Source organism: Clupea harengus, chromosome 11, assembly GCF_900700415.2.
Source record: "Clupea harengus chromosome 11, Ch_v2.0.2, whole genome shotgun sequence".
Lineage (NCBI taxonomy): Eukaryota > Metazoa > Chordata > Actinopteri > Clupeiformes > Clupeidae > Clupea > Clupea harengus.
In genome coordinates, this window is record NC_045162.1 from 10444598 (window position 1) to 10459855 (window position 15258).

Here is a 15258-nt window from a genome sequence, read left to right on the forward strand (position 1 = left end):
CAAGATTTAAAGTTTAAGAGAGTGAGTACTTAATTGAACCACATGTCATTAACATACCTAGGGCCTCATTTACTAACATTGCGACCGCAGCGCAATCTGCGCCTTTGCCAACCCGCATATAGCGCACGGTATTTTGCATCGTATTTATCAAACAAGAACCTCATCTGAATGTGTCGACGCCTTACCAGCGTAATCAGCGCCTAACCCCGCCCATTAGTGTTATTTAGCGCGCAGCTAGAATAGGGAAGAAAGAGCCTGCGTGTTCCTTCCACCCATGGATGATGAGTTAAAATTAGAATTAGAGCTTTTGGTTCACGAGGTTACAGCAAACTAACCCGGGTAAATATAGAAACTCATAAATATTTCTCCATTTAGCCCTTCCGTCCACACTAAAAGTTGTGATCACTTTGAATTCAAGACTGTCTTTTATTGGTGAGCTGATTTTGGGAAATTAAACTTTTCAGCGAACATTGAGTTTCTGGGTTACTATGGTTACCCCTCAGGGTGCCTGTGCAGCTTCATATTAACGAGTCAACTGCAAACTGTTAAGATGGTTCCCTAAGCTACAGATAGCTAGGATAGTTAATAGCCAGGTTAACAGCTCCATAACGTCAAAATAAACATGGAAGGTGAAATGAATATGCTGCTCTGTCTCTACAATTTACTTACCGGTAGTTTAGTTAGTGTACTTCGAGTACAAGTACTTTTCCTGAATAGATACGCGTTACTCCTACGCAGAAGGTGCACTGTACTCAGTGTGATTGAACTATGAGTGAAAATACGGTTTAAACCATACAATGAGCGGCGATTCTGGGTAAGACGTGGCCGAACTTTTCACGAACAGCTAGCTGGTGGGACAGTTTGTAATTCTATTTGTTTGTATGCCTATTAAATGATATATCAAAATATAAACATTAAAAAAAAAATTACATTTCTCGCAGGCACATAGTTTTCATTTAGCAGCTGATATGTCATGCTAAAACACCTCTTGCTTCGTTACTAATACATAATTAGGCGCACTTTACGCATCTCCTCCCATCTCTTTGCGACGAACACCCACTTTCCCACACCCACTTCTCAGCAGCGGTAATCTGCGCTTTTACTCCTTACCTTTGGAAATACGGTTTTATGTCTTTACCCGCTATTTTACGCCTGAAATGGGCGCAATCCTGTTAGTAAATGAGGCCCCTAGTCTCTGCTCATATTTGAGATGAAGATTTTCTTCAGCGATGGATTCTCTTTGCGAGTTTGTCTCTCTTTGTAACTCTTCTGCTGTCGCTATTACTTCGAGACTTTGGAGTAAATAGGATGTCTATGCAGCGAATAGGGTTACAGATGCGCTCCTTAGCGCCATTTACCGTCAGGGAGTTTGAAAAGGAACGAACGCGTCTCGGCCCAATATCTGATTTTTTTTTGCGTGAGATATTGGATGTGTGGCGTGAGTGCGTGTGAAAACATGCAAAAGCGCGTGTCACACGGCGAAACCGTGAGAGTTGGTAGCTCTGAAGCATTATCAGGACCTCTTTACTTTCATGGCAGTCAGGTTTTTGGGTTTCTGCAACTGTCCTGCAACTTATGGTTTTGAAATGTGGCTTACTGGCTCCTGGTGTACAGTCACACTACACTTGTCCAATTCTCTCAATCACTGAGTGGTTTAGATTTCTCATACCCAGAGCACTGTGTAAGACCGATGCCACAATGACTACATTACAGTCATAAGGACAAACAACACATTCTTCAAGGGCATGGATGATTGGTTTTCTGTCGGCCTCTGCGCAGTGACACGTTTGACGCGTTTGCTAAAGCTGTAGACGTAGTTTTCTTCATCCCGCATGGCTTCCATATCTGAGGCATAGGTACAGGCCTTAATACATTTCTTCGAGGGGATTTGTGTTAAGTTACCCAATAAGAGTTGAGGAAAGGCATACGCAATGCAGACGGTTTAGCGTTAGCTTAATCTGTGTACGGTTATTCTGTGGCATGAAGATGGTATGGTATGCAAAGGATATTGTATGAATGTGCTGCGGGGAATCAGTATAAATAACCACATTAGAGCTGTCATTCGCAGAGCTCCAATTGGATTAGTGTCACCATTGATAAGGCGAAGGGCGGAAGATGTGGGAAAAATGGAATAAGGAGACTATGTCTTTCCTTTTTTCTTTTCTTTCTTTCCTTCCTCTCTGTTTTCGTTCATGGTGTAATTTAATTTCCAAAGCAGCAGACTGAAGACGAGTGTGTACGGTTAAAGCACGGCAACAAAAAGTTAATGGAATATTCATGCATTAGTTCCTGATTCCATTCTCTCTCTCCAGCTCCGTTATCACTCAGGTTTCATACGATTTCTACGGTTGCAATTGTGCTGATTTCACGAAGCCTCATCTCTGCCCCTTGCGAGAGTTTGGAAGCGCAGAACCTGCGCCGTAAGAGATCATGGGGGGTGGGGGGGGTGGGGTGGGGTAGGGAGGGAATGAGGAGAGGGCACTGTGATTTGTCAGAGTTATTAGCCCCTCCATCCCGAAGCGGAGCTGAGCAAATCAGGCCAGGGTAGACAGGCTGGACGGCGAGCGGGCGATGAGTTCATAATGTGGAGGGAGATCCAATTAAGCTAATGCAGTGGCAGGGAGGAAGATAAGAGAGCTGAATTAACATACAGTGGGACCTTCAACTGTACATCCTGCTACATTATTATTTAAAGAGAGGGGAGGAGGAGACAGACGGAGAGAGACAGGGAGTGTGTGTGTGTGTGTGTGTGTGTGTGTGTGTGTGTGTGTGTGTGTGTGTGTGTGTGTGTGTGCATAAAATGTAGATAGATGGATGATTAATGGATGGATGGGTGGGTGAGACAGATAGATAGATAGATAGATATATGGATGGGTGGGTGAGACAGATAGATAGATAGATAGATATATGGATGGGTGGGTGAGATAGATAGATAGATAGATAGATAGATAGATAGATAGATAGATAGATAGATAGATGGGTGAGTGAGATAGATAGATAGATATATGGATGGGTGGGTGAGATTGATAGATAGATAGATGGGTGGGTGAATTAGAGAGATAGATAGATAGATAGATAGATAGATAGATAGATAGATAGATAGATAGATAGATAGATAGATAGTTCAAGAGGAAGAGGGAAGAAGTAAAAAGAGAGGAGGAAAGAGACAGAGAGACAGGGAGAGAGAAAGGGAGTGAGACTAGACCCACAATCAGAAAAAAAACACCTTCCGTTAACATTCAGACAGAGTCCTGCCGCTGTGTGCACAGTAAAACCAATAAGAGTGAGGTACCATGGGATTGCGAAATAAAAAATGTGGCACAATGTTGAACTGGCGGGGAGAAACGGAGAGGAGAATGGCAAGATGGGAGCCGGATACAGACCGGTATTAAGCATTCAGCTTCATGGGCACAATAGCTGGAGCCCAGGCTGCTCAGGGGATTCTCATTTTCCACAGCACGTAAATCATCCCCAGTGCCATTGTGTGGTCACGTTCCTATTAAACGGGCTGCTCCAATCCTATCTTGGCCTAGTTGGGGAACCAATGTACCAAGTCACTGATTAAGTCTATCCTTGAGTTTAAATTAGAAATAGTAGCGAATGTTCCTTGCACACATCCCATTCAATAATGTACAAATGATGCATTTAAGGGTCATATCAGAGTGTGAATTCATTTTGAAATGACTTTGGCGGGTGGTGTTTTATTTTTCAAATAAATAATGTTATGCTTCTGCCTTCACTGAAAGATGAGTTGGCTGCCAACCCAAGGATCCTTGGTACTGGTACTTGGTGCTGAATTAATCAGAATATATGTGAACTAATAATACATATTCTGTCAGAAGCTAAATGTACTGGGTCTTGGTTATGTATTTCTTTTTTCCCCGAGGGCTGTGGGTTGATATCTTTTTGCATGCAGGCAGAGATAACAACAGCAAGTATGGACAAAAACTACTGCTGCGTCTGGCACCATTTTGTGTCTAAATAACGACACAGCTGGGTGTCGTGTATTTAATTAGCGAGTGAATATCTTTCTTTGTTACAATATTTTCAAGCATCTGCCTCACCGGCACGTACAACCACTAAATCCTTCCCTTCTACCTGCACACACTGTACCGACTCCCTCACCTTTGCAAAAGACAATCCGTGTAGTGCCAGCGGTGCGCTTTGATTGGACTTGGGTTGAAAGGTTGCACCATGTAGCGTTTAAAGTGCCTACACAGGCAAAGCATTAACCCCTTCCTCTGTGCCGGCTCAGTGGCCCTTGTGGTTGGTCACCTGAGAGAAAGATAGGAGAGAAAGAGCTGGATTAGCAGAAGAAAAAAAATGCATTTCACACACCAAGCAGAAAGCCTGAGCCCTGTGTCTATCTACCAGAGCATGGTCAAAGCCACCCCACCACCCCACGGGTCCACGGATCACATGCACTCCAACCTCACCGTTAGGGACTGAACGTGTTTGCAACATACACAAAACTGTTTAATGGAATGTTGACACAAAATGACAACAAGCAACGTTTGGGTTTGCATGAAAACTGATCACAAAACAGACAGGTCTATTAACTGTGTGTTACTGGTCACAAACGCATGATATATTAGTCGATTACTGAATTACACTGAGATGAAAATGGAGAAGATGTTTGAACCGGTTATCGTGTAAGACTTTGCGCTGATTAGTCTTCAAAGAACACAGTATCTAACTGTAAACATATGGCAGAGGTGTGAGTTTTGAAGCTGCTCCGTACAGCTGTCAAACTAACCTCTCATTACTTAAGAGGCTGCCACTATTCATTTAACCAATAAAGTCTGTCATATACATCCACCATCACCATTGTTTCCAAGTTCTAGGTTATCCACCCTGGTCGTCGAGGCACTTAACCACCAGCGGCTCGTATCCAGGCCGGGGCTGCTCAGAGAGACAGAGCTTAATCACCAGCGGCTCGTAACCAGGCCGGAGCCGCTCAGAGAGACAGAGCGCGGAGGTGCAGCAAACTCCAACAGGAAACAAAAGAGGCTGAGGGTGCTAATTATCAGCTGAGCCCACACAATGAAATCACCGTGGCTCACAGCAGTGTCATTTGTGTGTGTGTGTGTGTGTGTGTGTGTGCGTGTGTGTGTGTGTGTGTGTGATGGCAGTTGGGGAAGGGGTGTTACTAATTGCCTTGTCAAGTAATCAAGTTTCTTTGAAATGCAAGCAAACACACACACACACACACACACACACACACACACACACACACACACACACACACACATATGCAGCCACACACACATACACACACACACACACACACACAGACATTCACACACACACACACACACACACAAACACACATGGTGACAGAAGGTGGATGAAATTACATTTGTTATTCAGCAAAGCAGTGTTAAGATCCTAAAACCACATTCTGTCCTAACCACATTCTAACGTGCCAGTTTCCACTATGTTTCAACACTGCCCCCTAGCAATCATTGCTTGTTACTGCAACATCATGATCACATTAGTGTCATTTTATCCATTACGAGATGGAAAAAAGGTCATTTGGGAAATAAAGTATTTTAATCAGACAGTACACAGAACATTACTCCCAGGCAGTAGAGGAAGCATAGTCTGAAATTGAAAATTACATTTCCTGACATTATTACAGCACAGCATGGAACAAGGCTACTGGATCAGCACGGGGATTCAGACAGTTTGAGAACAGCACGCTGCCATTTGATTGGATTGAGCTGTTTTTTATGCAATGTGTGTTTCTGTTAATGTCCATCCTCTACAAATGAAACACCAGAGGAATCTAAATAAATGTCATGCATATGAAAATATTGTTTATTTGTTTGTTTTCTCTGTTTCTTTAATGTTAATCTTGGGAATTGAAATGTGTGTTCTGCTATTAGACACTGCACATCAGCTGCTAGGACAGCAGGGAGCTACACGTGCTATAGCACAGTCAGTGGGTTGCTGAGATGATGTGGAAGACATGAGATTTTCTTTCACACATACAGCCTGCGGCACGTTCTTTCTCATCTGCTGAGACCACGGGTGCCATCAGAGAACGAGCCCAAAATGAGAAACAGGAGGCTGAGCTTTGAATCTGACAAACGTGCATTTACAACAAACACCACCTCTGCCTAAAGGCTCCGCCGATACACTTCACATTCACATCCCATCGCTCTACGGGCTCACATTTATGCATCACCGCGACGACCATTTTAATGCACGCTCAGAACCGTTGCCATCCCGTGGAGTTACACCTCACTGTAAATCGCATAGGTGAGGGAGGGTATGGGATGAATTCACACCTGCCACAAACAGGCCCTAAGCTCTCTTATTTTAGCCTGGGGCTGCCATTGTCCTGACAGAGAAGTGCTTCAAGAGGCCTGGGTGTCATGAACAGGTGTCGGCGGAGACAGAGGGACTCCATTCAGACATAGCCCTGCTCAGTTGGCTGTCTGGACTGCACTGGACTGAGCGACTGCAGGTAAGCAAGACCTTTATTCCTCCCTTTCTTCACTGGATTTGACCTTTTTTGAAGTTTAGTTTGAGGGAAGTTGAAGCTATGCAATACGTAGTTTAGTTTGAGGAAAGTTAAAAGCTACGCAATAAATGGTTTAGTTTGAGGAAAGTTAAAGCTATGCAATAAATGGTTTAGTTTGAGGAAAGTTAAAGCTACGCAATAAGTGGTTTTGCATGTGTTGGTTAAGCAAGAGTTACTGGAGGACTTTTTTTTAAAGCTTTGTACAACTGATATGTCACTGTTGTATCACTGATGCTCACGGCCATACGCATGACACGATACACTATTTCAGTCGCAATATTTATGTTTAGAATATTTGTTTTGCAGGATGTTTAAAAAGTAAAAGAAATGTCATCAACTTTTTCTTGGGATTTTTGAGCTCCGTCACTGGAATTATTCCATTGCATCTTTCCCATCATCCAACCCAAGTGTGCCCTACCTTCCGTTGACAGAGCAGTTAACCTAGGCTGAACTCTGGTGGTTTCCCTACCCCCTGAAGATGTATGGCCTGTATCTGGAAGCGGTGAATGATTACATCAATGAGTCGTATGGGGAGGATGTCTGGAGACTGATCGAGGCCCGTGCAGAGATACCCCACCTCAAGTTTGTCCGTCACCAGATGTACAAGTAAACGAACCATGCTACTCTTTACTGGCGTCAGCTCAGAAAGAACTGATTGTGATAAAGATTGAATCATCTTTTTTTAGTTTAGTATAACGAGTTAGTTAGTTTAGTTTAGAGTAACGATAGGGTGAGCAGAGTCATCTGTGTAGGGGCAGGTTTTAAAAGTGTGTGTGTGTGTGTGTGTGTGTGTGTGTGTGTTTGTGTGTGTGTGTGTGTGTGTGTCTTGGGGGAAGGGAGGGCAGAAAAGCTTAAGCATATGGAAACAGCAGGCGAGGCACTTTCACGATAAAGCCCTAAAACAAACAAATGATCACCATGCAACAAAACAGGTTATACAGAAAATGTCGCTTTAGAGAAAGCAGGCATGCTATATATAAAAGCAGGCATGCTATATTCTTCTGGAGACTTCCGTCCTTAAGACCTCTGCTGCAACCCCAATAAAAACTCTCTCAACCCATCAAGTCCTCCAGGAGGTCTGTAATATTGTGCTGGATTACCTCTGCAATTGGATAATGGTGAGTGTGGCAGATGTCCAGGATGAACTGGAATGCCTGGTCTAAACGTTCATTACACATTTAAATGCCCAGTGTAAAGGCAAATTAAGCAAAGTGCTTCCAAACAACATTTGCTGTCACAGGGGTCCCTGACTAGAACTTCATTCCTGCCTCTCAAAAATATGTTCATTTTTAGTTCATTATCATTTTGTAGTTCATTTGAGTCCTTGTCGCTAAAGGATCTGCAATCAAGGCGATACTTTTTTCCCTCTTTTTCAGTGACAATCTTATCCTTCGCTTGGCAAAAGCAGCTGGGGAGGTGTTGGGCAAGACACACGACGAGTTGATGTACGCCTTCGGGGTCTACATGGTCAAGAGGATAGGAAATTACGGCTATGAACGGATTTTGAAGGTACTTTTCGTTTATAACACTGATCAACCAATTAATCAATAAGTTGATTAAATCAGATTGTATTTAGTCTGTACCACTGACAAACACTGACCCTCTCCGCTGATCAGGTGCTTGGCCGGAATGTGCGAGACTTCATCAACGAGCTGGACAACCTGCACGAGTACTTCCGCTTCTCCTTCCCCAAAGTCCAGCCGCCCAGCTTCTGTGTGGAGGAGGAGTGCGAGACCAGCCTGACGCTCCACTACCGGAGCACCAGGAAAGGCTTCACTCAGTTCGTCAAAGGTACCGTAGACGGTGGAGAAGGGCAGAGAAAAGGCACTAGTCATAGACAAGGCCAAACAATCCAGAAATGTTATTCTAATGAAATGTCAATCAGCTGTCTTGGGTGACTTCTCGGTCACACCCCTGTCGTCGGGACAAGGGTTTTGTCAACATTGCCGGTGTGTGACTTGTCCTTTTCATCACCCCCACTGTGTGATCATTTCCTGTGCTCCTTTTTTTAAAGGGCAACTCTCCCAAGTGGGCCGGCAGTTCTACAATACAGACATTGAAGTGGAGATCCTGTCCAAGGAGGAGACAGAGAAAATGACATATGTGGTACGTTTCCGAGAGAGGAGAGGAAAAATAATTCTGAATTCAATGCACGGTCACCCTTCTTCATGTCAAGAAAAATTCCCTCTCCTCATCTCTCTCTCTCTCTCTCTCTCTCTCTGTTGTTCCATTTTGTCCCAGGTGTACAAGATGAACTTTGACAACGCTGCCTTCAAGCATCGCATGCCCCAGCAGAAGACGGCCCCGGGCTACGAGAAGCTGCCCATGAAGAGGGGCATCTTCTTCGACATGTTCCCCTTCAGCGTCATATTCCGCCGCGACATGACCATGTACCGCATCGGCGACGGCCTCAAGGAGGTCTTCTCCGACCTGCAGGGCAAGAAGGTCGACGAGGAGTTCACCCTGATTCGGCCTATGCTCGAATTCAGCTGGGAAAATGTAGGTGAAGGAATGGAATTCCCCCCCGTAAATAAAAAATGAACCATAAAATGATGAGTAATATATTGTCCACACTGATATATTTTCCTACAGGCTATATTTATACAGGGCAGCTGACCTTTTCTATGTTTTTCTATCTTCTTCATAGATCTACACCCACCTGAACAATGTCTTTGAGCTGTTGTCCAGAGCTGTAGTGGAGAGCAAGCAGAAGGTGAACATCCCCAAACTCAGCAAAGAGGAGCCTGAGGAGAAAGAGGAATGCGAGAAACCAAAGAAAGAGAAGCGGGGTATGATTTTTTCTTTTTGTCCATCAAACAGAGCCCCCAGGGTTAAATCAACGAGTGCATCGAGATGTCCTCCACGCTCACAAAAACAGAGACTTAAACTTAATGCCCAGCTTTGGCCACTGGGGGGAGCAAATGGTTTATCGAGGCTTCTAGCTAGAGACATCATGCATCATGCATGACATCACCTCATCTGAGATAGCATATCCTCCTAGCTTAGCCTCTGACCTCTGTGTTAATGCCATACTCTGACCAAATGCAGTATCCACTCTTAGAGATGAAAGTCCTCTGTGTTAACGCCATACGCTGACCAAATGTAGTATCCACTCTTAGAGATTAAAGTCCTGGAGGAGATGAAGGGGCCGGACCAGGAGTACAGCAGTGCTCTCACTCAGTACAACAGCTCTGCCAACTCTGGAGGAGAGGACATAGAGCTGCTTGCCTTCCAGACGGTGACTGGTGAGACACATCCTGCCACCCCTGCGCCTCAACACACACACGCACGCACGCATGCGCACACGCATGCACACACACACACACCTGCACGCACACACGCATGCACACGGATGCACATACACACACCTGCACACACGCACACATGCACGCACGCTGTAGCTCATCTCCAGACTGGGCTAAATGTGCTTGTTCAGTTGGTCTCCTCAGCTGGCCTCGAGCGCAGCACACTAATAGAGATTCATCACGGGGAAATTATATGGCAAAACACAGAGCAAGGGGAAAATGTGAAGTGGCACATTTATCTGGGCGAGGTAATGAAATAATTGAATCTATTACGGCTGCTTTGGAAACAATGCACCAGGAAAAAATGAACTAAAAGAGGGTGTCGGCTGAGCCGTAATGCTTGATCAATCTCTCAACAAGCTTATTTGTACGCTTATATTATTTACACAAAGATATAACCTTGCCTACACAAAAGCTACAACTGTATAAAGATCAATGAGTCTGATGTATGTAATACAGATGGGAATTGTTGTCTCATTTCTCTCCTGCCCAGGGAAATGCAGTGAGACCATATTCGAGGACATGCGGGAGCCGCCGAAGAAGCCGCTCCACCTGAAGGGCCAGATGAAGTATGTTCCTCAGTGGGACTCCCTCATCTTCCTGGGGACGCCCATGTGAGTCTCACTAACACACACACACACACACACACACACACACACACACACACACACACACACACACACACACACACACACACACACACACACACACACACACACACACACACACACACACACACACACACACACACACACACACGTCTCTGATGGAAGTTTTAGGGCCTCATCTACAGCCCATTAATCTTAGTCTCCAACTTCTACCTCCCTGTTGCCTCTTCTGGTTCTTCTGCTTCCCTCCTGGTTGTAGTGTCTCCTTCTATAGAATCCTATATGTTACATACAGACATCTTCAGTTTCAGCCTAGGAAACATCAGATCATTTTGTCCTAAGAAGGTTAATTAAGTAATTGTATTTCTCAAACTGACAAAAAAAAAGCATAACATTTTAAAAAGGAGAGGAAAATATCCATTAACGTAAACACAAAGATTTGCTACGGCCAAATATGACCTTTGTTTTGGTAATTGTTGCCAACAACTCCATTATTAGGGACATTATCATAATAAGAACAGAAATAGATCTTTAGGTCATTATGTGCAAAAGCCCATCATGGACCTCTAATGAGGTATTAGATAAATATTTGAAAAAAGGTCCAATTAACAACAGCAAAACATCAATAATCCAGTAATTCTTTCCTTCTCTCTCACTCTCTCTGTGTCTTTTTTTATCTGTCTCCCTAATCTCATCTCTGAAAGTATCGAGACTGTGGAGGACATGATTAAAATGGGGGTTTATGTAAACGACCTGAACCTGCACGACTCAAGCAGAGAGCTCATTCTAGCTGGAACACAGCAATCGGCCGAGCTTCAGCTGGCTTTGGACCAGGTACACACACACACACACACACACACACACACACACACACACACACACACACACACATCACAGGCCTACACCACATACATCCTACAAGAAATCTCAAACACTTGCCAAGGCTTCTACACTAACCGCCCTGCACTCTAATGGAGTAACATAATAATACTCAGAGAAACTAGTGTCATTACATGATGTACTGATAGAACACTCCTCAGAGGGAGAGACAGCCAAAGAGAAAGAAAGAAAGGAAAAAGAGAGATGACTCTGTTCTCCCCCCCTACCACAGGAACAACAGAAGTATGCCCAGCTCCAAGAGATCATTAAGAAGCTGGATGAGGAGAAGAAGAGAGGTGACTCCCTCCTGTACGCCATGATCCCTAAAGCAGTGGCAGACCGGCTCCGCAAAGGCATCACCGCTCTAGAGACCTGTCAGGTAGGCACCCTGACTGAACACGCCTGACACTGAACACGCCCGACACTGAACACGCCCGACACTGACAAATTACCTCTGAAATACAATAGAACTCACAGACTGAAGGCCTTCACTAAGTTTCACTGCATCGAACCAGTGTAGTTCATATGCATATAAATAGGATTATCAACATGTGTCAGAAAACTTCTGTAGAATCTTTTTTTTAACAATGCCAAACTTAAAGTCTCTGTTTTAGCTCAATACACCTCAGCCTACTATGCTTTAAATCTGATAAGGTCTCTACACACAAGCACACTTCTAGCAGCTAATTTCCTTTGTCTCTACCGTTGCGGTGTCAGGTATTTCCTGATGTCACCATCCTGTTCAGTGATGTGGTAAAGTTCAACGAAATTTGCATTCACATCACACCCATGCAAGTGGTGGACATGCTGAACGAGATCTACATCGTCTTTGACACCCTCAGCGAGAAGCACAACGTCTACAAGGTGACCGGGTCTCGGCCCTCCCTCAAAGCTTTCCCTTCCCCTGTCTTGCATAGAAATGGGCCGTAAGAATTTAAATGTAAAAAAAAGAATGTTTGCATAGAAGGGAGGTCAAGAGGTCTAGACCTCTGTTTTAACCACACCCTACATGTGTCACATGCAGGTGGAAACCATCAGGGATGCCTACATGGTGGTCGCAGGCGTCCCCAATAAAACCACATTCCATGCCCACCACATCTGTGACATGGCTCTAGACATGCTGAGCTCCATTGACCACCTTAAGGATCCCTCCACCGGGGACAATATCCAGATCCGAGTTGGTCAGCGGACTGTTCAAACACTACCCCTTCTGGAAATCCAAACAGCTGGCATAAAGCAATCTTGATGCTTTCTTCTGCATATCATGAATCTGTTTTTCTTTTTCTTTTTCTTTAATCTATGTGTCTGTCTATGTCTTTGCAGGTATCCATTCTGGGATGGTGGTGGCAGGCGTGGTGGGTTTAAAGATGCCACGCTACTGTTTGTTTGGTGACACAGTGAACACAGCATCTCGCATGGAAAGCAATGGAGTGGTGGGTAGAGCAGGATAGGTTGCATATTTGGTTATAATTAGCCGTGCCATACTCTCATGCCAAGGTTCTAATGCCACGCCATGACAACCGCATGCCATTCCAGACAACGTAAGACTCTCCACAGCCCTATGACACCTGAAGAGTTCCTTTTGTTTTGGCAGGGCATGCAAATCCACATTAGTCAGACGACAAAGGATCACCTGGAACATGAACCATACATTATTGAAGAGAGAGGCAAGATTTTTGTGAAGGTACACCACCGTTTCCAATTCCTTTAAGTAACCTGTGATGTGCAAGCTGTAAATAACTACACAAGCCAAATTTCTTCCGGTATATGCATTTGACTGCATGACGTGTGGGTGTGAAGTGTATTTTAATACTGTGCTGATAGCACTGTGTAGATGCAGTAATGATAAAACAACAGTGTTCCCCTTCTCTCACGTCCTGCCACAGGGGAAGGGCTACATGAAGACGTACTGGCTGAAGGGGAAGAAAGACCTCTCCTTTAAGACTCCGGCTGAACTGAGGTACAGCGTCGAGCCGAAAGAGTCGGAGGACCTCAGCTCCAACGGGTGGGTGGACATGGGCAAGGCGGTCTTTACGTAACCCTGGAAAAAACAACACAAACACAATGCGTGCATTTGCCTGGAGGGGTCATTATGTAAGCTGTTTCCTCTTTTACTCTCTTGTCCGCAGCTCCACCTGCACTAACACCAAACGCTCCCACTCCAATTTGAACATCCCCAATCAGGAGCAGGCCGAGGGCAAGGCGAGCCCGACTGAGCTGCCGCCCGACCCACTCCCACCGCCGGAGGGCAGCACGGAGGCCAGCATGGTTGCCACGGAGGCCCAGGACAAAGAGAAGGTCAAAATGACTAAAAACGACAAAGGTGTAAAGGCGGAAAACAACTCTGGCAATGCACAAGAGGGTGCGCCACCTAGTGGTGGCCAGGAGAATGCGGGGGGCCTGGTGCTCAATAACAAGAAGCATAGCTTGAGGCAACAGTATAGGCGGTTACCAGCTAACCTCCCCATGCGCAGCACATCCTGCAGGCTCCTCTAAGAAGATAAGAGAGATAAAGAGAGAGAAATGGAGAGAGAGAGGAGATAGACATCTGAGTCCATAAAATGGCCCTTATCTTTCATTTCACATGCATAGGTTCCAGTGTTCTCATGCAGGTGTGCTCAATCTGATTCAGTCAGATAGAATCTGCATGAGATATAGTCTCAGGGATGTTAGCCTTTGCTAGTCTCACCATCAACAATGAAGAAGAATCAAGTGGTTATAGAAACATTTCATAAAAGTGCAGTTAAATATGTATAAGCATATACAGACAAAACTGCAACAAGCAACAGTGACAGTTAAGAGAAAGTTGATTGTTCTTAAGGTGAATTTATAGTCCATGCTACAAGTATCACTCAGAAAAAAACTAACTGGCTCAGAGTATTCTATGACAACTCAGCTACCTAGCTTATTAACATTAGTTCACTAGTTCAAGTCGTAAAGACAACGGATGACAGGCAGAAAAATACTGAACGGCACATTTTTTACTCTTTAAACTTGAGATCCTATCAACATTGAAGTAAAATCTCCCCAATCATCAATTAAGTCAACGTTTCATCAGATATGAACTTTACACGTAACACTACCTGCTAACTAGGATGCTAAAAACATTAACTAGCCAGATGGTCGTATCGATGTAAACAAGGCAAAACATCCATCAAAGCTCTTTTCATCCAATCAGAGTGAGGAACAAAAGCTTTCAACTTCTGTGCCCTTTTAGATGTACACAACTAAGTCTGCAACTACCTAGCGGACACAAGTTGTCCCTAGTTGTCTCTGTTACGTCATTTTTTGTTGAGTGAAACTTGTCAACTGGACTATACATTGCCCTTTATACAGAAGGTCAACATTGTTACTGAAATATATCAACAGTCTGACGAAAAGAAATAATTTACATTATTATTACCATTATTACTTATTATTATTATTATAAATCGTAAACCTGGGAGAGCTGCTATCACCGACAGGCTGCTGCTGTTTAGGGATGGGGTGGTGCTTTATTTGTTTTGTTTTGTTTTTCATTTAAGATAAAAATCCATATTTACTCTATTCATTCCTCTCCTTGGTGTATGTCTGGCAGGGATTAAAAAGTGACGTAAACATGTCAACTTATGTTTGTAATAAAGTTTTAAATAATTTCTATGATTTGTCCATAACAAGTTATTGTACAGTCAAAAGACTACTTTATGTTTGATTAGGTTGTTATTCTAGTAAAGCTTCTATAGAACATAGCGTGTTAATCATTTATTGCTGAAATTATGATCATATGGCAATTTCATTTATAGTCAGCAAGTGATACCATCAGTGGTAGCATAAGTTCATTTTGCATAAGTTCAGTTACACATCCTACATACGGTACATACATTCTACATTATAATACGCACTGTGCAACCATTCAGGAAATATTCAAAAGCTGTGACTGGTGTTCAAAGTTAGAAAA

General features: G+C 44.0%; 1 protein-coding gene across 2 annotated transcripts; it reads left to right on the forward strand.

Annotated features, from left to right (window-relative positions):
- Window positions 1-6432: 6432 nt before the first annotated feature.
- LOC105901617 (soluble guanylate cyclase 88E-like) lies at window positions 6433-14958 on the forward strand. Of its 2 annotated transcripts, none has more exons than XM_031577004.1 (17): window positions 6433-6472; window positions 6966-7135; window positions 7906-8038; window positions 8146-8320; window positions 8544-8635; window positions 8771-9028; window positions 9177-9318; window positions 9649-9774; window positions 10328-10448; window positions 11147-11276; window positions 11554-11700; window positions 12039-12185; window positions 12346-12502; window positions 12645-12754; window positions 12916-13005; window positions 13208-13326; window positions 13451-14958. In XM_031577004.1, the coding sequence occupies exons 2-17, from the start codon at window positions 7008-7010 to the stop codon at window positions 13815-13817; spliced, it is 2442 nt and encodes an 813-aa protein (XP_031432864.1). In that variant the 5' UTR covers window positions 6433-6472; window positions 6966-7007; the 3' UTR covers window positions 13818-14958. The 2 variants fall into 2 exon arrangements, with proteins under 2 accessions (XP_031432864.1, XP_031432863.1); XM_031577003.1 differs by having other exon boundaries at window positions 6436-6472; window positions 6961-7135.
- Window positions 14959-15258: the final 300 nt, after the last annotated feature.

What these genes read in the sequence shown, in the direction of transcription:
- LOC105901617 (XM_031577004.1), top strand. Translation starts at nt 7,008, where the DNA reads ATGTATGGCCTGTATCTGGAAGCGGTGAATGATTACATCAATGAGTCG. An exon ending in CAGAGAAAATGACATATGTG is followed by an intron (nt 8,636 to 8,770) that starts GTACGTTTCCGA and finishes ATTTTGTCCCAG; the next exon opens with GTGTACAAGATGAACTTTGA. An exon ending in GCATGGAAAGCAATGGAGTG is followed by an intron (nt 12,755 to 12,915) that starts GTGGGTAGAGCA and finishes TTGTTTTGGCAG; the next exon opens with GGCATGCAAATCCACATTAG.